At 37.7% G+C, this 26,244-nt stretch overlaps 1 protein-coding gene across 7 annotated transcripts in view; it reads left to right on the forward strand.

Moving 5' to 3' along the window:
- The window catches only part of CA10 (carbonic anhydrase 10), a 638,759-nt gene that overhangs the window by 94,328 nt on the left and 518,187 nt on the right, over positions 1-26,244 (forward strand). For 4 of the 7 annotated variants that reach the window (XM_060289949.1, XM_060289948.1, XM_060289954.1 and 1 more), the window contains one exon: positions 2,037-2,072. The exons of the other annotated variants lie outside the window; for them this stretch is intronic. In XM_060289949.1, coding sequence (XP_060145932.1) covers positions 2,037-2,072 — 36 coding nt within the window. The remainder of the gene's footprint in view (positions 1-2,036; positions 2,073-26,244) is intronic. 7 annotated transcript variants of the gene reach the window in all.

A 26,244-nucleotide genomic window follows, 5' to 3' on the forward strand; every position in this document is an offset into this window, starting at 1 on the left:
TTCTATTTCTAATTATACTGATTTAAGTCTTCTTCATTTTTTTCTTGATGAGTCTGGCTAATGGTTTATCAATTTTGTGTATTTTCTCAAAGAACCAGCTTTTACTTTTATTGAGCTTCACTTTTGTTTCTTTCATTTCTTTTTCATTTGTTTCTGATCTGATCTTTATGATTTCTTTCCTTCTGATAACGTTTGTTTGTTTGTTTTTCTTCTGTCTCTAATTGCTTTAGGTGTAAGGTTAGATTGTTTTTTTGAGATGTTTCTTGTTTCTTAAGGTAGGATTGCTATAAACTTCCCTCTTAGACCTGCTTTTGCTGCATCCCATTGATTTTGTGTCATTGTGTTTTCATTGTCATTTGTTTCTGGGTATTTTTTGAATTTCTCTTTGATTTCTTCAGTGATCTCTTGGTTATCTAGTAGTGTATTGTTTAGCCTCCATGTGTTTATATTGATTTTTGATTTTTTTCCTGTAATTGATATCTAGTCTCATAGCATTTTGGTTGGAAACTAGATACAATTTCAACTTTCTTAAATTTACCAAGGCTTCATTTGTGACCCAAGATATGATCTATCCTGGAGAAAGTTCCATGAGCACCTGAGAAGAAACTGTATTATGTTGTTTTTGGGTGGAATGTCCTATAAATATCAATTAAGTCCATCTTTTTTAATGTATCCTTTAAAGCTTGTGTTTCCTTATGTATTTTCATTTTGGAAGATCTGTCCATTGGTGAAAGTGGGGTGTTAAAGTCCTGTAATATGATTGTGTTACTGTTGATTTCCCCTTTTATGGCTATTAGTATTTGCTTTATGTATTGAGGTGCTCCTATATTGGGTGCATGAATATTTACAATTTTATATATTCTTTTTGGATTGATCCCTTGATCATTATGTAGTGTACTTCTTTGTCTCTTGCAATAGTCTTTATTTTAAAGTCTATTTTGTCTGATACGAGAATTGCTACTCCAGCTTTCTTTTGATTTCCATTTGTATCGAATGTGTTTTTCCATCCCCTATCTTTCAGTCTGTATGTGTCCATAGGTCTGAAGTGGGTCTCTTTTATACAGCATATGTACAGGTCTTGTTTTTGTATCTATTCAGCCAGTCTATGTCTTCTTGTTGGAGCATTTAATCCATTTACATTTAAGGTAATTATCAATATGTATGTTCCTATTACCGTTTTCTTAATTGTTTTGGGGTTTTTATTGTATATCTTTCCCTTCTCTTGTGTTTCCATCCTAGAGAAGTTCCTTTATCATTTGTTGTACAGCTGGTTTGGTGGTGCTGAATTCTCTTAGCTTTTGCTTTTCTGTAAAGATTTTAATTTCTCCATCAAATTTGGATGAGATTCTCACTGGGTAGAGTAATTTGGCTTGTAGGCTTTTCCCCTTCATCACTTTAAATATGTCCTGCCATTCCCTTCTGGCTTGCAGAGTTTCTGCTGCAAGATCAGATGTTAACCCTAGGGGGATTCTCTTGTATGTTATTTGTTGCTGTTCCCTTGCTTCTTTGAATATTTTTTTCTTTGTATTTAGATTTTGATAGTTTGAGTAATTTGTGTCTTGGCATTTTTCTCCTTGGATTTATCCTGTATGGGACTCTCTGTGCTTTCTGGGCTTGATTGAATATTTCCTTTCCCATATTAGGGAAATTTTCAATTATAGTCTCTTCAAATATTTTCTCAGTCCCTTTCTTTTTCCCTTCTTCTTCTGGGACCCCTATAATTCGAATGTTGGTGTATTTAATGTTGTCCAGAGGTCCCTGAGACTGCCCTCAATTCTTTTAATTCATTTTTCTTTATTCTTCTCTTCAGTAGTTATTTCTCTATTTTATCTTCCAGGTCACTTATCTGTTTTTCTGCCTCAGTTATTCTGCTATGATTCCTTCTAGAATCTTTTTAATTTCATTTATTGTGTTTTTCATCATTGCTTGTTTGCTCTTTTGTTCTTCTAGGTCCTTGTCCAACGTTTCTTGTATTTACTCTATTCTATTTCCAAGATTTTGAATCTTTACTATTATTATTTTGAATTCTTTTTCAGGTATACTGCCGATTTCCTCTTCATTTGTTTGGTCTGGTGAGTTTTTTCCTTTCTGCTTCATCTGCTGTGGCTTTCTCTGTCTTCTCATTTTGCTTAATTTACTGTCTTTGGGTTCTCCTTTTCGCAGGCTGCAAGTTTGTAGTTCCCACTGTTTTTGGTTTCCGCCCCCAGTGGCTAAGGTTGTTTCAGTGGGCTGTGTAGGCTCCCTGGTGCAGGGGACTAGTACTTGTGTTCTGGTGGATGAGGCTGGATCTTGTCTATCTGGTGGGCAGGTCCATGTCTGGTGGTGTGTAGTGGGGTGTCTGTGGCCTTATTATGATTTTAGGCTGCCTCTCTGCTAATGGGGGTGGGATTGTGTTCCTGTATTGCTAGTTGTTTGGCAATGGGTGTCCATGACTGTAGCTTACTGGTCGTTGAGTGTAGCTAGGTCTTGGTGTTGATATGGAGATCTCTGGGAGGTTTTCTCCATTTGATATTATATGTAGATTTGGGGCCTTTGGTGGACCAATGTGCTGAACTGGGCTCTCCCACCTCAGAGTCACAGGCCTGATACCTGGCCAGAGCACCAAGACCTGTCAGCCACATGGCTCAGAAGAAAAGAGAGGGGTGGGGGAGAGGGGGTGAGGGGGAGAGGGGGAGAGAGAGAGAGAGAGAGAGAGAGAGAGAGAAAGAAAGAAAGAAAGAAAAAGAAAGGAAAGAAAGGAAGGAAGAAGGAAAGAAAGAAAATAATAAAGTTGTTAAAAGAAAAAATTAAAAAAAATAATTATTAAAAATTAAAATAATTAAAAGAATAATAAAAATTAAAAAGAAAGAAGGGAGAAACCAAACCAAATAAACAAATCCACCAATGATCATAAGTGCTAAAAACTATACTAAAAAGTAAGAAAAAAAAAAAAAGGTCAGACAGAACCCTCGGACAGATGGTAAAAGGAAAGCTATACAGACAATATCACACACACAAGCATACACTAACACACTCACAAAAAGAGAAAAAGGAAAAAAAATATGTATATATTGTTGCTCCCAATGTCTACTGCATCTATTTGGGATGATTCATTGTCTATTCAGGTATTGCACAGATGCAGGGTACATCAAGTTGACTGTGGAGATTTAATCAGCTGCTCCTGAGGCTGCTAGGAGAAATTTCCCTTTCTCTTGTTTGTTAGCACAGCTCCTGGAATTCAGCTTTGGATTTGGTTTTACCTTTGCATGTAGGTTGCCTTAGGGCATCTGTTCTTTGCTCAGACAGGAATGTGTTAAAGTAACAGCTGATTAGGCAGCTCTGGCTCACCCAGGCCAGGGGTTGGGATGCGTTCCGAATGTGGGGCGAGCCTGCGGCGGCACTGGCTGGTGTGATGTTGCAGCAGCCTGAGGTGTGCCATGTGTTCACCCAGAGAAGTTGTCCCTGGATCCCGGGAACCTGGTAGTGGCAGGCTTCACTGGCTTCTGGGAGGGGAGGTGTGGATAGTAACCTGTGCTTGCACACAGACTGCTTGGTGGCTGAAGCAGCAGCCTTAGTGTCTCATGCCCGTCTCTGGGGTCCGTACTGATAGCTGCAGCTCACACCCATCTGTGGAGCTCATTTTGGCAGCACTCTTAATCCCCTCTCCTCATGCACCTCAAAACAAAGAGACATTGAAAAGTATCTTGTCTCTTTGGCAGTTCCACAACTTTTCCCGGACACACTCCTGGCTAGCTGTGGCACACTAACTCCCTTCAGGCTGTGTTCACGCAACCAACCCCAGCCCTCTCCCTGGGATCTGACCTCTGAAACCCAAGCCTCAGCTCCCAGCCTCCACCCGTCCCAGCGGGTGAACAGACAAGCTTCTTGGGCTGGTGAATGCTGGCTGGCACCGATCCTCCATGCGGTAAACTCTCTGCTTTGCCCTCTGCACTCCAGTTGCTGTGCTGTCCTCTGTGACTCCAAAGCTTCTCCCCCCACCACCACCCACAGTCTCCACCTGTGAAGGTACTTCCTAGTGTGTGGAAACCTTACCTCCTTCACAGCTCCCTCCCACTGGTGCAGGTCCCATCCCTATTCTTTTGACTTTGTTTTTGCTTTTTTCCTTTGCCCATCCAGATACGTGGGGAGTTTCTTGCCTTTTGGGAGGTCTGAGTTTTTCTGCTGGCATTCAGTAGGTGTTCTGTAGGAGTTCTTCCACATGTAGATGTATTTCTGATGTATTTGTGGGGAGGAAGGTGGTCTCCATTTCTTACTCTTCTGCCATCTTGAAGGTCTCTGGTTGTTCTTTTTTTTTTTTTTTTTTTTAGGAAACTCCATACTTTTCTCCATAGTGGCTGTTTAATTTACATTCTCACCCACAGTGCAAGAGGGTTCCCTATTCTCCACACCCTCTCCAGTATTTACTCTTTGTAGATTTTTTGATGATGGCCATTCTGACTGATGTGAGGTGATACCTCCTTTGTAGTTTTGATTTGCATTTCTCTAATTACTAGTGATGTTGAGCATCCTTTCATGTGTTTGTTGGCAATTTGTATATCTTCTCTGGAGAAATGTCTATTTAGGTCTTCTGCCCATTTTTGGATTGGTTTATTTGCTTTTTTGATACTGAGCTGCATGAGCTGCTTGTGTATTTTGGAGATTAATCCTGTCTGTTGCTTTGTTTGCAAATGTTTTCTCCCATTCTGAGAGTTGTCTTTTCGTCTTGTTTATGGTTTCCTTTGCTGTGCAAAAGGTTTTAAGTTTCATTAGGTCCCGTTTGTTTATTTTTGTTTCCATTTCTCTAGGAGGTGGTTCAAAAAGGATCTTGCTGTGATTTATGTCATGGACTGTTCTACCTTTGTTTTCCTCTAAGAGTTTTATGGTGTGTGGCCTTACATTTAGATCTTTAATCCACTTTGCTTTTATTTTTGTGTATGGTGTTATTTTTGTGTATAACACAAAGAGTTTGATAGTGTCTGGACTTACATTTAGGTCTTTAATCCACTTTGAGTTTATTTTTGTGTATGGTGTTAGGGAGTGTTCTAATTTCATTCTTTTACATATAGCTGTACAGTTTTCCCAGCACCACTTATGAAGAGGCTGTCTTTTCTCCCCTGTATATTCTTGCCTCCTTTATCAAAGATAAGGTGACCATAAGTGTGTGGGTTTATCTCTGGGCTTTCTTTCCTCTTCCATTGATCTATATTTTTTTTATTTGTGCCAGTACCATACTGTCTTGATTACTGTAGCTTTGTAGTATAGTCTGAAGTTGGGGAGCCTGATTCCTCCACCAGGGAATTTAAAATTTTTATTTAAAAAAATTATTATTTTATAAATTAGTTTTGTATTCTATTTCGCTTTTCGTTTTATTTAATTTTTTTTTTTTGCTGTTGTGGTTCTCTTTTGTTGTTGTTGATTGATTTTTATTGTTATTTTTCTAATATTTTTTAATTTTTAAAAATTTAATTTTATTTTTTAGTCTTTTATATTGTTTTGCTCCTTTTGTTGATTTTTGTTTCCTTTTTTTTTTTTTTTTTTTGCCATGCTGTGCAACTTGCAGGGTCTTGGTTCCACGACTGTGGGTCAGCCCTGAGCTCTGTGGTTTGTTTGCTAATTCCAAACCACTCGACTAATACAGAATTTCAGATCCCAGGGAATATTAATTAGTGTATGGTCTCTGGAGGTCCTCAGCTCGGCAGCAAGACCTGGCTCAACCCAACTGCCAGCAAACTCCATTGCTGGACAGCTCAGGCCAAACAACCTGCAAGACAGGAACACAGCCACACCCATCAAAAAAAAAAATGAGATGACAAAATAATATGTTACAGATGAGAGAGCAATGTCAAAACCTACAAGACCAAATAAATGCAGAGGAAATAGGCAACCTACCTGAAAAAGAATTCAGAGTAATTATAGTAAAGATGATCCAAAATCTCTGAAATAGAATAGAGGCACAGATTGTGACAATACAAGGAATGTTTAACAAGGACTTAGAAGAACTAAAAACAAACAGTGAGGCACAAGACAATAACTGAAATGAAAAATACACAGGAAGGAATCAATAGCAGAATAAATGAGACAGAAGAACAAATAAATGAGGTGGAAGATAGAAGAGTGGAAATAACTGCTGAGAAGCAGAATAAAGAAAGAAGAATGAACAGAATTGAGGACAGTCTCAGAGACCTCTGGGATAACATTTAACACACCAATATTAAAATCATAGGGGTCCCAGAAGAAGAAGGGAAAGAGAAAGGATCTGAGAAAATATTTGAAGAGATTATAGTCAAAAACGTCCCTAGCATGGGAAAAGAAATAGCCTCCCACGTCCAGGAAGCTCAGAGACTCCTATACAAGATAAACCCAAGGAGAATCACACCAAGGCACATAATAATCAAGCTAACAAAAATTAAATTCACTGAAAACATATTAAAGCAGCAAGGGGAAAGCAACAAATAACATACAAGGGAATCCCCATAAAGATATCAGCTGATTTTTTAGCAGGAACTCTGCAGACCAGAATGCTGTGCCAGGAGATATTTAAAGTAATGAAATGGAAAAAACCTACAACCAAGATTACTTAACCCAGGAAAGCTCTCATTCAGATTTGATGGAGAAATCAAAAGCTTTACAGACATGAAAAAGCTAAGAGAATTCAACACCACAAAACCAGCTTTACGACAAATGATATAGGAACTTCTCTAGGTGGGAAACACAACAGAAAAAGAAGAAAAGACCTACAAAAACAAACCCAAAACAATTAAGAAAATGGTAATAGGAATATACATATTTATAATTACCTTAAATGTAAATGGATTAAATGCTCCAACCAAAAGATACAGACTGGATGAATGGATACAAAGACAAGACCTGTATACATGCTGTCTACAAGAGACCCAATTCAGATCCAGGGACACATATAGACTGATAGTGAAGGGATGGAAAAAGATACTCCATGCAAATGGAAATCAAAAGAAAGCTGGAGTAGAATACTCGTATCAGATAAACTAGACTTTAAAATAAAGACTGTTACAAGAGATAAGGAAGGACACTATATAATGATCAAGGGATCTATCCAAGAAGACATAAAAATGATAAATATTTATGCATGTAACATAGGAGCACCTCAATACATAAGGCAAATGCCAACTGCCATAAGCAGGGAAATTGACAGTAACACAATAATAGAGGGGTATTTAATACCCTAACTACACCAATGGACAGATCATTCAGACAGAAAATAAATAAGGAAACAAAAGCTTTAAATGACATAATGGACCAAAAAACTTAATTGATCTTTATAGGGCATTCCATCCAAAAGCAGCAGAATACACTTTCTTCTCAAGTGCACATGAAACATTCTCCAGGATAGATTATATGTTTGGTCACAAATCAAGCCTTGGTAAAGTTAAGAAAATTGAAATCGTATCAAGCATCTTTTCTGACCCAAATATTATAAGATTAGAAATCAATTACAGGAAATAAAACTGTAAAAAACACAAACACATGGAGGCTAAACAATATGCTACTGAATAACCAAGAGATCACTGAAAAAATCAAAGAGGAAATAGAAAAATACATAGAAACTATTGATAATGAAAACATGACAGCCAAAAACCTATAGAATGCAGCAGAAGCAGTCATAAGAGGGATTTTTAGAGCAATTCAATCCTACATCAGAAAACAAGAAGTCTCAAATCAACAACTAAGCATACACCTAAAGGAACTAGACAAGAACAAACACGACCCAAAGTTAGTAGAAGGAAAGAAATCATAAAAAACAAACCAGAAATTAATGAAATATAAATGAAGAAAAACAATAGCAAAAATCAATGAAACTAAAATCTGGTTCTTTGAGAAGATAAATAAAATTGATAAACCATTAGCCCAACTCCAAGAAAAAAAGAGAGAGGATTCCAATCAAAATTAGAAATGAAAAAAGAAAAATTACAACTGACACCACAGGGATACAAAGGATTATAAGAGACAAGCAATTTTATGCCACGAAAAAGGACAACCTGGAAGAAATGGACAAATTCCTAGAAAGGTACAAACTTCCAAGGGTGAACTAGGAAGAAATAGAAAATATAAATAGACCAATCACAAGTAATGAAATTGAAACTACAATTAAAAACCTTCCAACAAACGAAAGTCCAAGAGCAGATGGCTTCACAGATGAATTCTATCAAATATTAGAGAAGAGCTAACACCCATGTGTCTCAAACTCTTACAAAAAGTTGCAAAGGAAGGAACACTCCCAAGCTCATTCTATGAGGCTGCCATCATCCTGATACCAAAATAAGACAATGATATATATAAAAAAAAGAAAATTACAGACCAATATCACTGATGAACATAGATGCCAAAATCCTCAACAAAATGCTAGCAAACTGAATCAAACAACACTTTAAAAGGATGATACAAAATGATCAAGTGAGATTTATCCCAGGTAAGCAAGGATTCTTCAATATATGCAAATCAATCAATGTGATACATGATATTAACAAATTGAAGAATAAAAACCATATGATCATCTCAGTTAATGCACAAAAAGCTTTTGACAAAATTCAACACCCATTTATGACAAAAACTCTCCAGAAAGTGGGCATAGAGGGAACCTACCTCAACATAAGAAAGTCCATATATGACAAACTCACAGCAAACATCATTCTCAATGGTCAAAAACTGAAAGTATTTCCTGTAAGATCAGGAGCAAGACAAGGATGTCCATGGTAGGCACTGTTATTCAACATAGTTTTGGAAATCCTAGCCATGGGAATCAGAGAAGAAAAAGAAATAAAAGGAATCCAAATTGTAAAAGAAATAAAACTTTCACTGTTTGCAGATGCCATGTTGCTATAGGTAGAAAATCCAAAAGATGCCACCAGAAAACTACTAGAGCTAATCAATGAATTTGGTAAAGTTGCAGGAAACAAGATTAATGAACAGAAATCTCTTGCATTCCTATACATTAACAACAAAAGATCAGAAAGAGAAATTAAGGAAACAATCACATTTACCATTGCAACAAAAGGAATAAAATACCGAGGAATAAACCTACCTAAGGAGGTAAAAAAAAAAACAAAAACAAATAAACACTCTACTCAGAAAACTATAAGACACTGATGAAAGAAATCAAAGATGACACAAACAGACGGAGAGATATACCATGTTCTTGGATTGTAAGAATCAATATTGTGAAAATGACTATACTACCCAAAGCAGTCTACAGCTTCAATGCAATCCTTATCAAATTACCAATGGCATTTGTCACAGAATTTGGACAAACAATTTTACGATGTGTATGGAGACACAACAGACTTTGAATAGCCAAAGAAGTCTTGAGAAAGAGAAACGGAACTGGAGGAATCAGGTTCAGACTGTACTACAAAGCTACAATAATCAAGACAATATGGTACTGGCACATTACAGACAGTTAGATCAATGGAACAGGATAGAAAGCTCAGATATAAACCCACACACCTATGGTCACCTAATCTATGACAAAGTAGGCAAGAATATACAATGGAGAAAAGAGAGTTTCTTCAGTAAGTGGTGCTGGGAAAACTGGACAGCTATATGTAAAAGCATGAAATTAGAATACTGCCTAACAACATACACAAAAATAAACTCAAAATAGATTAAGACCAAAATGTAAGACTGGACACTGTAAAACTCTTAAAGGAAAACATAGGCAGAACACTCTTTGACATAAATCACAGCAAAATCTTTTTTGACCCACTTCCTAGAGTAATGAAAAGGAAAACAAAAATAAAGAAATGGGACCTAATGAAACTTAAAACTTTGGCACAGCAAAGAAAACCATAAATGAGATGAAAATAATGGGCATAAATATTTGCAAATAAAGCAACTGACAAGGTATTAATCTCCAAAACACACAAACAGCTCATGCAGCTCCATACCAAAAAAAACCAAACAACCAAATCAAAAATTGGGCAGAAAACTTAGATAGACATTTCTCCAAAGAAGACATGCAGATGGCCAAGAGGCACATGAAAAGATGCTCAACATCACTAATTATTAGAGAAATGCAGATCAAAACTACAATGAGTTACCCACCACAGACTGGTCAGAATGGCCATTATTAAAATATCCACAAAAAAATAAATGCTGAAAAGGATGTGGAGAAAAGGGAACCCTCTTGCCCTGTTGGTGGGAATGTAAACTGATACAGCCACTGTGGAGAACAGTATGGAGGTTCCTTAAAAAACTAAAACTTGAACTATCACATGACCCAGCAATCTCACTACTGGACACATACCCTGAGAAAATCATAATTCGAAAAGACATGTGCATCACAATGTTCATTGCAGCACTATTTACAATAGCCAGGACATGGAAGCAACCTAAAATCCATCAAAAGATAAATGGATAACAGAGTTGTGGTACATATATATAATAAATTATCACTCAGCCATAAAAAGGAATGAAACTGTGTCATTTGTAGAGAAGTGGTTGGACTTAGAGTCTGTCATACAAAGTAAAGTAAGTCAGAGAGAGAAAAACAAATATCATATGTGAATGAATATATGTGGAATCTAGAAAAATAATACAGATGATCCTATTTGCAGGGCACAAATCTAGATGCAGACCTAGGGAACGGACGTGTGAACATGGAGGGGGAATTGCGAGTGGGCTGAATTGGAGGATTGGGATTGACGTATGTGTACTGACATGCATAAAACAGGTAGCTAGTGGGAACCTGCTGTATAGTGCAGGGAGCTCAGCTCAGTTCTCTGTGGTGACCTAACTGGATGGGATGGGGGGAGTGGTACGGAGGTCCAAGAGGGAGGGTATATATATAAATCTGTATATATTTAAAGAATGCATGACCCAAAGGAATAGATTTGTAGAATTGCAGAATATTAACCTAATGATGGTAATCAGGGTGATTGTGGCCTCATCAAATGAGCTTGGGAGTTTTCCTTCCTCCGTAGTTTTTTGCAAGTGTTTCAGAAGGATAGGTGTTAACTCTTCTCTAAATGTTTAAGAATTCACCCGTGAAGCCATCTGGTCCGGGACTTTTGTGTGTTGGAAGTTTTTAAGTCACTGTTTCAATATCAGTACTTGGTCTGTTCCTATTTTCTATTTATTCCTGGTTCAGTCTTGGAAAGTTGTACCTTTCTAAGAATTTGTTCATTTCTTTTAGGTTATCCATTTTATTGGCATATAGTTGTTTGTAGTAATCTTTTAGGATCCTTTGTATTTCTGTGATGTCAATTGTGTCTTCTCCTTTTTCATTTCTAATTTGATTGATTTGAGTCCTCTCCCTTTTTTTCTTGGTGAGTCTGGCTAAAGGTTTATCAATTTTGTTTATCTTTTCAAAGAACCAGCTTTTAGTCTCATTTATCTTTTCTATTGTATTTTAGTCCCTATTTCATTTATTTCTGCTCTGATGTTTATGATTTCTTTCCTTCTAGTAACTTTGTGTTTTGTTTTTTCTTCTTTCTCTAGTTGCTTTAGGTGTAAGTTGCTTTAGGTGAAAGTTGCTTCAGGTGTAAGGTTAGGTGGTTTATTTGAGATTTTTCTTGTTTCCTGAGATAAGATTGTATTGTTATAAACTTCCCTCTTAGAACTGCTTTTACTATGTCCCATAGGTTTTGGATCATTGTATTCATTGTCATTTGTCTGTAGGTATGTTTTTTATTTCCTCTTTGATTTCTTCAGTGATCCATTTGTTGTTTAATAACATGTTGTTTACCCTCCAGGTATTCAGTAAAGTTGCAGGATACAAAATTAACACACAGAAATCTCTTGCATTCCTATACACTAATAATGCAACATCAGAAAGAGAAATTAAGGAAACTTCATTTACCATTGCATCCAGAAAGAATAATGCTATCTAAGGGGGGAAAAGACCCATACTATGAAAACTGTATGATGCTGATGAAAAAATCAAAGGTGACAGAAACAGATGGAAAGATATACCATGTTCTTGGTTTGGAAGAAACAATATTGTCAAAATGACTATACTACCCAAGGGAATCTACATATTCAATGCAATCCTTATCAAATTACCAATGGTATTTTTTCACAGAAGTAGAACAAAATTTTAAAAATTTGTATGGAAACATAAATGACCCTGAATAGCCAAAGGAAACTTGAGAAAGAAAAGTGGAGCTGGAAGAATCAGGCTCCCTGACTTCAGAATATACTACAAAACTACAGTAATGAAAACAGTATGGTACTGGCACATAACAGACCTGTAGATCAGTGGAACAGGATAGAAAGCCCAGAAATAAACCCACACACTTATGGTCAATCTACGGCAAAGGAGGCACAAGAGTATACAATGGAGGAAAGACAGTCTCTTCAATAAGTGGTGATGGAAAACTGGTCAGCTACATGTAAAAGAATGAAATTAGAACACTCCCTAATACCATACAAAAAAATAAACTCAAAGTGGATTAAAGACCAAAATGTAAGACCAGACACTATAAAACTCTTAGAGGAAATTATAGGCAGAACACTCTTTGACATAAATCATAACAATATCTTTTTGGACCTGTCTGCTAGAGTAATGGAAATAAAAACAAAAATAAACAAATAGGACCTAATTAACCTAATGATGAGAGAGCATTTGCTTACTTTATAAACAAAATATTAACTGGGGAAATCTGACCAAGATGATGAAAACATTTTATTGACTGAGCTCTAAATAATTCTCAGTATATTTTCCACTTTTGTGCATGGTGATTTTTTTCTGAAAGCCAAGGGTGGTGTGGCTCTCAGGAATGGTATCTGCCTTGGCTGTGTGATAAAAGGCTATTTGTTTGTTGAGGCATTATTATTATTTTTTTTGTTTCTTGGTTTTGTTATGACTGCATGCAGCATTTATAACAGAGAAAGTTTGTTCTTGGCATTCTCAGAAATTTGGGAAAACATATTGTTTGAGGAAAAAAATAGTCATTTTGAAAAAATATATATATATGCGTATATATATATTTGTGTGTGTGTGTTTGTGTGTGTATGTGTGGTATGCGGGCCTCTCACTGTTGTGGCCTCTCCCGTTGTGGAGCACAGGCTTTGGACGCACAGGCTCAGCAGCCATGGCTTACGGGCCCAACCGCTCCGCGGCACGTGGGATCTTCCCGGACCGGGGCACGAACCTGTGTGCCCTGCATCGGCAGGCAGACTTCCCACCAGGGAAGCCCTTGAAGTACATTTTCCTGTTTTCCTTTAGAGATTCACTTTTGGAGAGGGTCTCAGAGAAAGCAGCCTCCCATAAGTTCTCTCTTTTCATTCCTAATAATCTGTCTTTGATTTACAAATGAGTAAACCTTGAGGGAACATTACACAGAGTTCTGAAAGTGTATGAGTAAAGGACAGAAGGAGCTTTCTGTAACTTATAACTCGAACTTTTCAAACTCTACTTCCATTTGGTTTTCCTAGGCAGAGAGTGCACATTTTGTTCCAGGACCCCATGGCATGGCAACAAGACTAAATCTCATCATCGCAGATTTATTGTGGAATTAGTCCGTATACTATCATAATATCTTGGAATTTTCTGACTACTGCATTCATAATCCTGAATAACTGAAGTTGGGTGTTCTGTTTAACTGATGACTACTCTTTTCTTTTACAACTCATTTAAAATCCTTATATAGGTAGTTGGAAGAGTAACAATATGATCACCAGAGACCTTAAATCACAATATTGGCTCCTTGTTGTAATTCTTCTGAAGGCTTTTACTCTTCTGGTTCTCAGTTTCTCCCTCTGACAAATGAGTGGAGGCAGAACACAGGATTTCAAAGCTCCCTTCTACATCTATAATTTGATGTCATATTTCATTTTTCTGAACAGGTTAACCCACATTTAGAAGAAAATGAAATTCAATTAAATAATTTCTTTATAAGATAATTATAATTCATTATATTCAATCTCTTATACTACAACACATTCCAGCAGTGATTCTCACTGTATAGGAGTTCAAGAAATCATTGGGAGTTATGTTGAATATTTACTAACAGAGAAAGGTTACTCAGAGAAGGGGAAACCCTCCCTCCACTCAACTCCATCACCACTGAGTCTTTAATACCTTCAAGACTTTCAGTAAGCTTATTTCCTTGAAATTTGCCTCTTTTCATCTAACATTTAAATAAAAGGAAAAGTACCTGGGTCATCAGGTTTTTAGTAATTTGGTCTGGGCTCAAATGAGTTGGATTTACTGATTTATCAGCTGGCAAATCGTTAGGAGGATAATAGTATTGACTGAAAAAAATGCACAACCTAAAAGTTGAGAATTATGTTTTATTTGGACTACTGCCCAGGAAGGCAGCCTCTCAGATAGCTCTGAGGAAATCTTCCTAAGAAGTAAGGGAGGAGCCAGGATATATAGAAGTTTTGTTGGGAAAAAAAAAAATGTAGTCAAATATCAAAATAATCACAAAAATAGCGAAGATCCCACATGCCGCAGAGTGGCTGGGCCCGTGAGCCATGGCCGCTGAGCCTGCGCGTCCGGAGCCTGTGCTCCGCAACGGGAGAGGCCACAACAGTGAGAGGCCCGCATACTGCAAAAAAAAAAAAAAAAGAAAGAAATCACAAAAACAGACATCTCAAGTTAATAATTTTAGTGCTTTATTATGTAAGGGAAGATGCAAGAGTCTAAGTTTATTGCAATCATTTATTTAATATGCATGTTACCTATCTAGGGCCACTATCCCATTTTTCCTCCATTCTGAATCCCCCTCAGGGTACACCATAGGGTCAGCTGTGGTGGCTGCTGGTTTTATGGCAGAAATATCCTTTGTTTACTGAAATGGCATGTGATGTTCTTTGTCAATAGCAGGAGAAAGAGAGAAAGAGAGAATAGAAGTGGAGGGAAGGGGTGTGATTTTTTTTTTTCCCCTTAGTGGTTTTCTTTTTTTTTTCTTTCTTTAAACATCTTTATTGGAGTATAATTGCTTTACAATGGTGTGTTAGTTTCTGCTTTATAACAAAGTGAGTCAGTTATACATATACATATGTTCCCGTATCTCTTCCCTCTTGAGTCTCCCTCCCTCCCAATCTCCCTATCCCACCCCTCTAGGTGGTCACAAACCACCTAGCTGATCTCCCTGTGCTATGCGGTTGCTTCCCACTAGCTATCTATTTTATATTTGGTAGTGTATATATGTCCATGCCACTCACTCACTTTGTCACAGCTTACCCTTCCCCCTCCCCATATCCTCAAGTCCGTGCTCTAGTAGGTATGAGTCTGTATTCCCGTCTAACCCTTTGGTACTTCATGACCCTTTTTTTTTTTTTTTCTTAGATTCCATATATATGTGTAGCATACGGTATTTGTTTTTCTCTTTCTGAATTACTTCACTCTGTATGACAGACTCTAGGTCCACGCACCTCCTACATAAACTCAATTCCATTTCTTTTTATGGCTCAGTAATATGCCATTGTAATATGTGCCACATCTTCTTTATCCATTCATCCAATGATGGACACTTAGGTTGATTCCATGTCTTGGCTATTGTAAATAGAGCTGCAATGAACATTTTGGTACATGACTCTTTTTGAATTATGGTTTTCTCAGGGTATATGCCCAGTAGTGGGATTGCTGGGTCGTATGGTAGTTCTATTTCTAGTTTTCTAAGGAACCTCCATACTGTTCTCCAGAGTGGCTGTATCAATTTACATTCCCACCAACAGTGCAAGAGTGTTCCTTTTCTCCACAGCCTCACCAGCAATTATTGTTTCTAGATTTTTTGATGATGGCCATTCTGACTGGTGTGAGATGATATCTCATTGTAGTTTTGATTTGCATTTCTCTAATGATTAATGATGTTGAGCATGCTTTCATGTGCTTGTTGGCAGTCTGTATACCTTCTTTGGAGAAATGTCTATTTAGGTCTTCTGCCCATTTTTGGATTGGGTTGTTTGTTTTTTGTTATTCAGCTGAATGAGCTGCTTGTAAATTTTGGAAATTAATCCTTTGTCAGTTGCTTCATCTGCAAATATTTTCTCCCATTCTGAGGGTTCTCTTTTGGTCTTGTTTATGGTTTCCTTTGCTGTGCAAAAGCTTTGAAGTTTCATTAGGTCCCATTTGTTTATTTTTGTTTTTATTTCCATTTCTCTAGGAGGTGGGTCAAAAAGGATCTTGCTGTGATTGATGTCATAGAGTGTTCTGCCTATGTTTTCCTCTAAGACTTTGATCATTTATGGCCTTACATTTAGGTCTTTAATCCATTTTGAGCTTATTTTTGTGTATGGTGTTAGGGAGTGATCTAATCTCATACTTTTACATGTACCTGTCCAGTTATCCCAGCACCACTTATTGAAGAGGCTGTCCTTTCTCCACTGTACATTCCTGCCTCCTTTATCAAAAACAAGGTGACCATATGTGCATGGGTTTATCTCTGGGCTTTCTATGCTGTTCCATTGATATATCTTTCAGTTTTTGTGCCAGTACCATACTGTGTTGATTACTGTAGCTTTGTAGTATAGTCTGAAGTCAGGGAGCCTTATTCCTCCAGCTCTGTTTTTCGTTCTCAAGATTGCTTTGGCTATTCATGGTCTTTTGTGTTTCCATACAAATTGTGAAATTTTTTGTTCTAGTTCTGTGAAAAATGCTAGTGGTAGTTTCATAGGGATTGCATTGAATCTGTAGATTGCTTTGGGTAGTAGAGTCATTTTCACAATGTTGATTCTTCCAATCCAAGAACATGGTATATCTCTCCATCTATTTGTATCATCTTTAATTTCTTTCATCTGTGTCTTATAATTTTCTGCATACAGGTCTTTTGTCCCCTTAGGTAGGTTTATTCCTAGATATTTTATTCTTTTTCTTGCAATAGTAAATGGGAGTGTTTTCTTAATTTCATTTTCAGATTTTTCATCATTAATGTATAAGAATGTCAGAGATTTCTTTGCATTAATTTTGTATCCTGCTGCTTTACCAAATTCATTGATTAGGTCTAGGTCTAGTAGTTTTCTGGTAGCATTTTTAGGATTCTCTATGTATAGTATCATGTCTTTTGCAAACAGTAACAGGTTTATTTCTTCTTTTCCGATTTGGATTCCTTTTATTTCTTCTTATTCTCTGATTGCTGTGGCTAAAACTTCCAAAACTGTGCTGAATAATAGCGGTGAGAGTGGGCAACCTTGTCTTGTTACTGATCTTAGTGGAAATAGTTTCATTTTTTCACCATTGAGGATGATGTTGGCTGTGGGTTTGTCATATATGACCTTTATTATGTTGAGGAAAGTTCCCTCTATGCCTACTTTCTGCAGGGTTTTTACCATAAATGGGTGTTGAATTTTGTTGAAAGCTTTCTCTGCCTCTATTGAGATGATCATATGGTTTTTCACCTTCAATTTGTTAATATGGTTTATCACGTTGATTGATTTGCATATATTGAAGAATCCTTGCATTCCTAGAATAAACTCCACTTGATCATGGTGTATGATCCTTTTAATGTGCTGTGGGTTTCTGTTTGCTAGTATTTTGTTGAGGAATTTTGAATCTATGTTCATCAGTGATATTGGCCTGTAGTTTTCTTTCTTTGTGACATCTTTGTCTGGTTTTGGTATCAGGGTGATTATGGCTTCATAGAATGTGTTTGGGAGTGTTCCTCCCTTGGCTATATTTTGGAAGATTTTGATAGAATTCGCCTCTGAAGCCATCTGGTCCTGGGCTTTTGTTTGTTGGAAGATTTTAAAGCACAGTTTCAATTTCAGTGCTTGTGATTGGTCTGTTCATATTTTCTATTTCTTCCTGGTTCAGTCTCGGCAGGTTGTGCATTTCTAAGAATTTGTCCATTTCTTCCAGGTTGTCCATTTTATTGGCATAGGGTTGTTTGTAGCAATCTCTCATGATCCTTTGTATTTCTGTAGTGTCAGTTGTTACTTCTCCTTTTTCATTTCTAATTCTATTGATTTGAGTCTTCTCCCTTTTTTTCTTGATGAGTCTGGCTAATGGTTTATCAATTTTTTTTTATCTTCTCACAGAACCAGCTTTTAGTTTTATTGATCTTTGCTATCATTTCCTTCATTTCTTTTTCATTTATTTCTGATCTGATCTTTATGATTTCTTTTCTTCTGCTAACTTTGGGTTTTTTTTTCTTCTTCTTTCTCTAATTGCTTTAGGTGCAAGTTTAGGTTGTTTATTTGAGATGTTTCCTGTTTCTTAAGGTAGGATTGTATTGTTTTAAACTTCCCTCTTAGATCTGCTTTTGCTGCATCCCATAGGTTTTGGGATGTTGTGTCTCCTTTGTCATTTGTTTCTAGGTATTTGTTGATTTCCTCTTTGATTTCTTCAGTGATCACTTCGTTATTAAGTAGTGTATTGTTTAGCCTCCATGTGTTTGTATTTTTTACAGATCTTTTCCTGTAATTGATATCTAGTCTCATAGCGTTGTGGTAGGAAAAGATACTTGATACGTTTTCAATTTTCTCAAATTTACCAAGGCTTGGTTTGTGACCCAAGATATGATCTGTCCTGGAGAATGTTCCGTGAGCACTTGAGAAAAGTGTGTATTCTGTTGTTTTTGGATTGAATGTCAATTCAATAAATTCTCAATTCAACAAATTCAATAAATAAATATCAATTAAGTCCATCTTGTTTAATGTATCATTTAAAACTTGTGTTTCCTTATTTATTTTCATTTTGGTTGATCTGTCCATTGGTGAAAGTGGGGTGTTAAAGTCCTGTAGTGTGATTGTGTTATGGTTGAGTTCCTCTTTTATGGCTGTTAGTATTTGCCTTATGTATTGAGGTGCTCCTATGTTGGCTGCATATTTACAATTGTTATCTCTTCTTCTTGGATCGATTCCTTGATCATTATGTAGTGTCCTTCTTTGTCTCTTGTAATAGTCTTTATTTTACAGTCTATTTTGTCTGATATGAGAATTGCTGCTCCAGCTTTCTTTTGATTTCCATTTGCATGGAATATCTTTTTTCATCCCCTCACTTTCAGTCTGTATGTGTCCCTAGGTCTGAAGTTGGTCTCTTCTAGACAGCATATATATGGGTCTTGTTTTTGTATCCTTTCAGCCAGCCTGTGTCTTTTGGTGGGAGCATTTAATCCATTTACATTTAAGGTAATTATCAATGTGTATGTTCCTATTCCCATTTTCTTAATTCTTTTGTGTTTATTATTGTAGGTCTTTTCCTTCTCTTGTGTTTCTTGCCTAGAGTCGTTCCTTTAGCATTTGTTGTGGAGCTGGTTTGGTGGTGCTGCACTCTCTCAGCTTTTGCTTGTCTGTAAAGGTTTTAATTTCTCTGTCAAATCTTAATGAGATCCTTGCTGGGTAGAGTAATCTTGGTTGTAGGTTTTTCTCCTTCATCACTTTAAATATGTCCTGCCACACCCTTCTGGATTGCAGAGTTTCTGCTGAAAGATCAGCTGTTAACCTTATGGGGATTCCCTTGTGTGTTATTTGTTGTTTTTCTCTTGCTGCTTTTAATATATTTTCTTTGTATTTAATTTTTGGTAGTTTGATTAATACGTGTCTTTGCGTGTTTCTCCTTGGATTTATCCTGTATGGGATTCTGTGCTTCCTGGACTTGATTAACTATTTCCCATATTAGCGAAATTTTCAACTATAGTCTCTTCAAATATTTTCTCAGTCCCTTTCTTTTCCTCTTCTTCCTCTGGGACCCTATAATTCGAATGTTGGTGTGTTTAACGGTGTCCCTGAGGTCTCTGAGACTGTCCTCAGTTCTTTTCATTCTTTTTTCTTTATTCTGCTCTGCAGTAGTTATTTCCACTATTTTATCTTCCATGTCACTTATGTGTTCTTCTGCCTCAGTTATTCTGCTATTGATCCCTTCTAGAGTATTTTTAATTCCATTTATTGTGTTGTTTATCATTGCTTGTTTCATCTTTAGTTCTTCTAGGTCCTTGTTAAATGTTTCTTGCATTTTTTCTATTCTATTTCCAAGATTTTGGATCATCTTTACTATCATTATTCTGAATTCTTTTTCAGGTAGACTGCCTATTTCCTCTTTATTTTTTAGGTCTCATGGATTTTTACCTTGCTCCTTCATCTGCTGTGTGGTTTTCTGTCTTCTTATTTTTCTTATCTTACTGTGTTTGAGGTCTCCTTTTTGCAGGCTGTAGTTTCGTAGTTTCCCTTGTTTTTGGTGTCTGTCCCCAGTGGCGAAAGTTGGTTCAGTGTGTTATATAGGCTTCCTGGTGGAGGGGACTAGTGCCTGTGTTCTGGTGGATGAGGCTGGATCTTGTCTTTCTGGTAGGCAGGTCCACGTGTGGTGGTGTGTTTTGGGGTGTCTGTGGCCTTATTATGATTTTAGGGAGCCTCTCTGCTAATGGGTGGGGTTGTGTTACTGTCTTGATAGTTGTTTGTCATAGCGTGTCCAGCACTGTAGCTTGCTGATCGTTGAGTGAAGCTTGGTCTTGATGTTGAGATGGAGATCTCTGGGAGATTTTCGCCATTTGATATTACATGGAGCTGGGAGGTCTCTTGTGGACCAGTGTCCTGATGTTGACTCTCCCACCTCAGAAGCACAGCACTGACTTCTGGCTGGAGCACCAAGAGACTTTTCATCTACACAGCTCCGAATATTAAAATGAAAAATAGTTATTAAGAAAAAAATGTTTTTAAAGTAAAACAAACAAACAAACAAATAACTGATCGACAGAACCCTAGGACCAATGGTGAAAGCAAAAAGCTTTAGAGACAACATCTCACACAGAAGCATACACATACACACTCACAAAAAGAGGAAAAGGGGAAAAATAATATATCTTGGTCTCAAAGACCACCTCAATTTGGGATGATTCCTTGTCTATTCAGGTATTCCACAGATGCAGGGTACATCAATTTGATTGTGGAGATTTAATCCACTGCTCCTGAGGATGCTGGGAGAAATTTCCCTTTCTCTTCTTTGTTCGCACAACTCCCGGGTATCAGCTTTGGATTGGCCCCGCCTCTGTGTGTAGGTTGCCTGAGGACATCTGTTCTTTGCTCAGACAGTACGGGGTTAAAGGAGCCCCTGATTTGGGGGCTCTGGCTCAGTCAGGCCGGGAGGGAGGGAGGGGTGCGGATGTAAGGCAAGCCTGTGGCAGCAGAGGTCAGCGTGACATTGCACCAGTCCAAGGCGTGCTGTGCATTCTCACAGGGAAATTGTCTCAGGATCATGGGACCCTGGAAGTGGTGGGCTGCACAGGCTCCCAGGAGGGGAGGTGTGGATAGTGACGTGTTCACACACATCCTTCTTGTTGGTGGCGGCAGCAGCCTTAGCGCCTCATGCCCGTCTCTGCGGTCTGCGCTGTTACCCCTGGCTCATGCCCGTCTTTGGAGCTCCTTTAAGCAGTGTTCTTAATCCCCTCTCCTCGCGCACCAGGTAACAAAGAGACCATAAAAAGTCTCTTGCCAGGGTGGAAATCTTGATTTAGGTTAGACAACACACATACATCATGAAATTTTCATCAGTATGTGGCTGATCTGATATGAATATAAGTGGCTTTACAGTCAGAGTCTTCAAAATGGTTAAAGCAATATGTGGCAAAGACTGCTATGTGTAAAAATGACCATATAATTTGTCATCTAAACTAGGACATTTTTGAGAGCTGAAGAGAGCACTGTTTATATTGAGAAAGGTTAACTAGGAATATCCTTGGCAAGTCAGAAGTTATAGTCACCCTAGCTTCATATTATCCAAGACATATTTGGTCCATCTTAGAGGAATGGGAAATTTTCAGACTTTCTTCAGTATCACTGTTACTGAACTCAAGTTTGGGTGTTCACCACTGTAAAGCCAATACTCAAGAGACACGTGTTGGTTAGAAAGGAAAGCTTGCTTTATTCAGGAGACTGGCAACCTGGGAAGGCAGACTCATGTCCAAAAACCAATTCCTAAAATTCTGCTCGATGATGAAAGTTTTTAAAGGAAGAATCATTTGGGGAGGGGGTCAGAGTCTTTGTTATCCTCCACTGTGTGCAGACTTTCTTCTGATTGACTTATGGTGAGGTACGAGGGCAGTGCTCCAGCAATCTTGTGCTCAGCCTGAAGTTATCTTCCTCCACCTCGCTGGGGGCCTTATTTCCTACAGAAGAACTAAAAGGTATTGTTATGTATATTCCTTAAGGAGGAACCAGGACCCTGTCCCAGAGCTGCACTATTGTTTCTTGACTGCACCTTTGTTTCTGCATTCCCTCCCTTCCCTGTTAAGCAACTGTTGAATCTGCCCTTTGGAAATCAGGGAAGGTCAAGGAGGCTGAATGAAGTCTATTTCCAACAAATAAGAAGTGGTGAACACAGAAAGAATTTGTACCTGTGAGGATCCCACAGGGTCCTGTTCTGTTTCATCACTGTGGGTTATGGAGGTTTCTATAAGACTTACCTTCATTCTACCCAGTCAAACACTACTGTGTAGTTCACAGCTGGACAGCATTTCCCTAGTTTCCTTTACATTGAAGTATATTCAGGAAACTAAATTCTAGTCAATGAAATGTGGGAAGAAGTAATGAGTATACTTTCTAGGTTTATGCCATGAAAACAACTTTTCCCTTCTGGCCTGATGTACGCATCATGGTGGTTTGAATTCATATGTTGCAGAAAGCAGAGCCACAAGGCAGAAGACCTGGGCCCTGAATTGGAGAGCTGTGCAACAATCAGGAAAACCACTTTGGGATTTTACATATGTGAGAAATAAACTTGTGCTACACCATTGAGATATTAGAGTTTACTTTTTGCAGCAGGTAAACTAGCATTATCATCACTTGCATTATCTTAACTAATATATTGCATAAACATTAGCCTCAAATTTGTGAAATGTATCCTCTTTCTTTCTCATTGAACTGTGAGCCTTTCCAAAATAGTAACCTAGAATAGGTAGTAAAATATCGTGAGTATACTCTAAATATTATTTTTGGATTGGATTGAATTGAATTGAATCATGTTGAATTGGATTGAAAGGAAACGTTATACATAAATTGGTAAGAAACTTCAGAGATGAAAAAGCTTTCTTCCAGCTAGAAGGAACATGGACGTTTTCAAGGAGAAAGTGGCCTTTGAGCTGATACTTGAAGAATTGAATTACTTTGGATATTCAGTGATGAAAATGATGTTACAGGAAAAATAAGTAGCATGAGCAAATGACACATAAACAAGAGAAGACAGTTTAGTCCAAATAGGATGTAGGGTCAATCAATGAAAAAAAGTATTTAAATTTACTTCAGTTTAGAAATATTTACTGGACACCTGTTCTGTCAGAATTATAAAGCCATGAAGAGATAATTTAAGAAAATAGTGTATATTGAGCTGGCCAAAAAGTTTGTTCGGAGTTTTCTGTAAAATGTGTAAGATTACAGAAAAACCCGAATGAAATTTTTGGCCAACCCAATACAACAAAGCAGAAGTATATAATACCTTCTTTGAGAGCACAGAGAAATGAATCTCAAAGGAGACTAGAGTGAGATTTTTTTTTCTTTTTTTTGCGGTACATGGGCCCCTCACTGCTGTGGCCTCTCGCGCTGCAGAGCACAGGCTCCGGACGCGCAGGCTCTGCAGCATATGGGACCTTCCCGAACTGGGGCACGAACCCGTGTCCTCTGCATTGGCAGGCGGACTCTCAACCACTGTGCCACTAGGGAAGCCCCTAGAGTGAGTTTTGAAAACATAAGTTAACCACACCCGACAGAGCATGGAAAACATCACTTGCCCATCACTGTGTAACCAAAAGGGAGTCATTGCAGGGTTATCATTGTGATCCTTGAATTATGATCAATGAGTGTGGATATTGTTTTGTAAATAGTTGCAAATCATCAAAGAATTTTAAAGGGGCAATGAAAGACATGAGAAAAGCATTGTTTTAGGGAAAGGGGTCTTAATAGTGGGGTAGCATCAGGGAACATGGAGATAAGATGTACTGTTATTAGGCAGCTGTAATTACTCATTTAAGTAATTATTGAGGACCACTGTCTAGGTAGTATATAAATGTATAGTAAAAAATAGATTAGAGCTACAGCAGAAGTAGGATCAATGTCTTAATTCCTTGGGTATTGGAGGTGAGTGTGTATCAGTATATGGATTACTGTCAGTAGTGAGTAACAGAAAATACCAAAGAAGGTTTATTTCTCTCTTCTAAATGTAGGCATTCCAGTTCCATCTATCTTGTTATTAGAAATGAGGCTTTTGCTTCATAGTTCAGGATGACTACTTGAGCTCTTGCTATCATGTCCACATTCTAGCATCCTGGAAGAGATGAGAAGAGGCATAGCATTTCCCTGTAACATTTCTTGGATGTGCTACATGCTAGCATCTCATTGGCCAGAACTTAAATCACATGTCCACACCTAGCTACAAGAGAGGTAGGAAAATGTAGTCTTTATTCTGAGAAGTCAATGTGCCTTACTAAAAACCAAGGCTTCTCTTGTTAAGGAAGAAGAGGAAAATGAATTATTAGCACTGTCTTTGTCACAGGGGCAAAAGAGAATTGTTATGATCATGGAGCGATACCTTATCTAGGGGGCTGCTAGAAAGGTTGGATAGAACTAGAATGAAATATCCAGGTGAGGAATATAAATTTTTGAATTATCTTTACTGAAATAGTAGCTGAGATAGGTAGAATGAGCAAATCTTTCCAGCTACAACTGTCCAGATAATTCAAGTTTCAAACTTTTCTTTTGTCTTTGTTACTTAAATAATGGAACTCTAGTTTGGGTCATCTACACAACTCAGATATCCTCATAATTCACTGGCTCTACCACTTATAAAGTATGTGACAGCACCTGTCATATAGTGCATGATAAGCAAATACTGAGTAGATCAGAATTTGAAAGGAGAAAAAGATGTTGAGCTGATGGTATATGAAGAAAAAAATAAATTAATAAAACCACCTGGTTTTTTCCTAAGAGTTGCGTATGGTCTTATTTCCCACCATGCTGATTCCAATGGGTCATTTTGTCTGCTTTCCCTGCAGCCCCATTGGGCATTAGGCTTTGTCCCAGCAAATAGCACAGGTTACCTGCATGAGTTCCCTGAATCAGTTCTGTTTTCACAGGTTCCTTGGTGACTATACTTTGACTTGAAAATGTCATGAATGTCATCAGGGGCTTTTGAACTCTCCCTTGGTCAGGCAGGGCTATCTTTTTTCCTTCCATGAGTTGGCTCAGGATCTGGAGGATAGAGTGTGCAGATCATGTTTCTTCAGGCCATCATTTTTTTTTTTTTTAATTTCAACCAGATTCAAGTAAAATTATACCATAATTCCTGGTTTCTTTTTCTGAGCAATTTTCTACTTTTCGGCTTCTGCCACATTCCCCTTCTGGCATTTGGTTGCATTGCCCCTCCCCCCCGCCCCATACCACCACGACTAACATCAAATAATTAAAGTAATAGATGTTATATATCAAGCACAAAGTATTGTCTCATATTGACTGTCCTTCTGACAGCCCTTCAACATAATTATTACCAATTTTCAGGTAAGGACACTGAGGTGTTTTTTTTTGGGAGGGGGGTGGGTTGAGCATTTAAAAGATGAAATTGTTTGCTCAAAGTGACACAAAATTCAGTCATAAATTTAGGATTTAGTTACAGGTTGCTGTGTACTTTCCATTATTTCACACTGCCTCTCAAAAGACACGAATAGAACAAAAAAATTCACAATTTGTATGAAAACACAAAATACCCCGAATAGCCAAAGCAATCTTGAGAACGAAAAACAGAGCTGGAGGAATCAGGCTCCCTGACTTCAGACTATAGTACAAAGCTACAGTAATCAAGACAGTATGGTACTGGCACTAAAACAGAAAGATAGATCAATGGAACAGGATAGAAAGCCCAGAGGTAAACCCACACACATATGGTCACCTTATCTTTGATAAAGGAGGGAGGAATGTACAGTGGAGAAAGGACAGCCTCTTCAATAAGTGGTGCTGGGAAAACTGGACAGGTACATGTAAAAGTATGAGATTAGATCACTCTCTAAGACCATACACAAAAATAAGCTCAAAATGGATTAAAGACCTAAATGTAAGGCCAGATGCTATCAAACTCTTAGAGGAAAACATAGGCAGAACACTCTATGACATCAATCACAGCAAGATCCTTTTTGACCCACCTCCTAGAGAAATGGAAATAAAAACAAAAATAAACAAATGGGACCTAATGAAACTTCAAAGTTTTGCACAGCAAAGGAAACCATAAACAAGACCAAAAGACAACCCTCAGAATGGGAGAAAATATTTGCAAATGAAGCAACTGACAAAGGATTAATTTCCAAAATTTACAAGCAGCTCATGCAGCTCAATAACAAAAAAACAAACAACCCAATCCAAAAATGGGCAGAA

This window comes from Globicephala melas, chromosome 20 (genome assembly GCF_963455315.2).
Source record: "Globicephala melas chromosome 20, mGloMel1.2, whole genome shotgun sequence".
NCBI lineage: Eukaryota > Metazoa > Chordata > Mammalia > Artiodactyla > Delphinidae > Globicephala > Globicephala melas.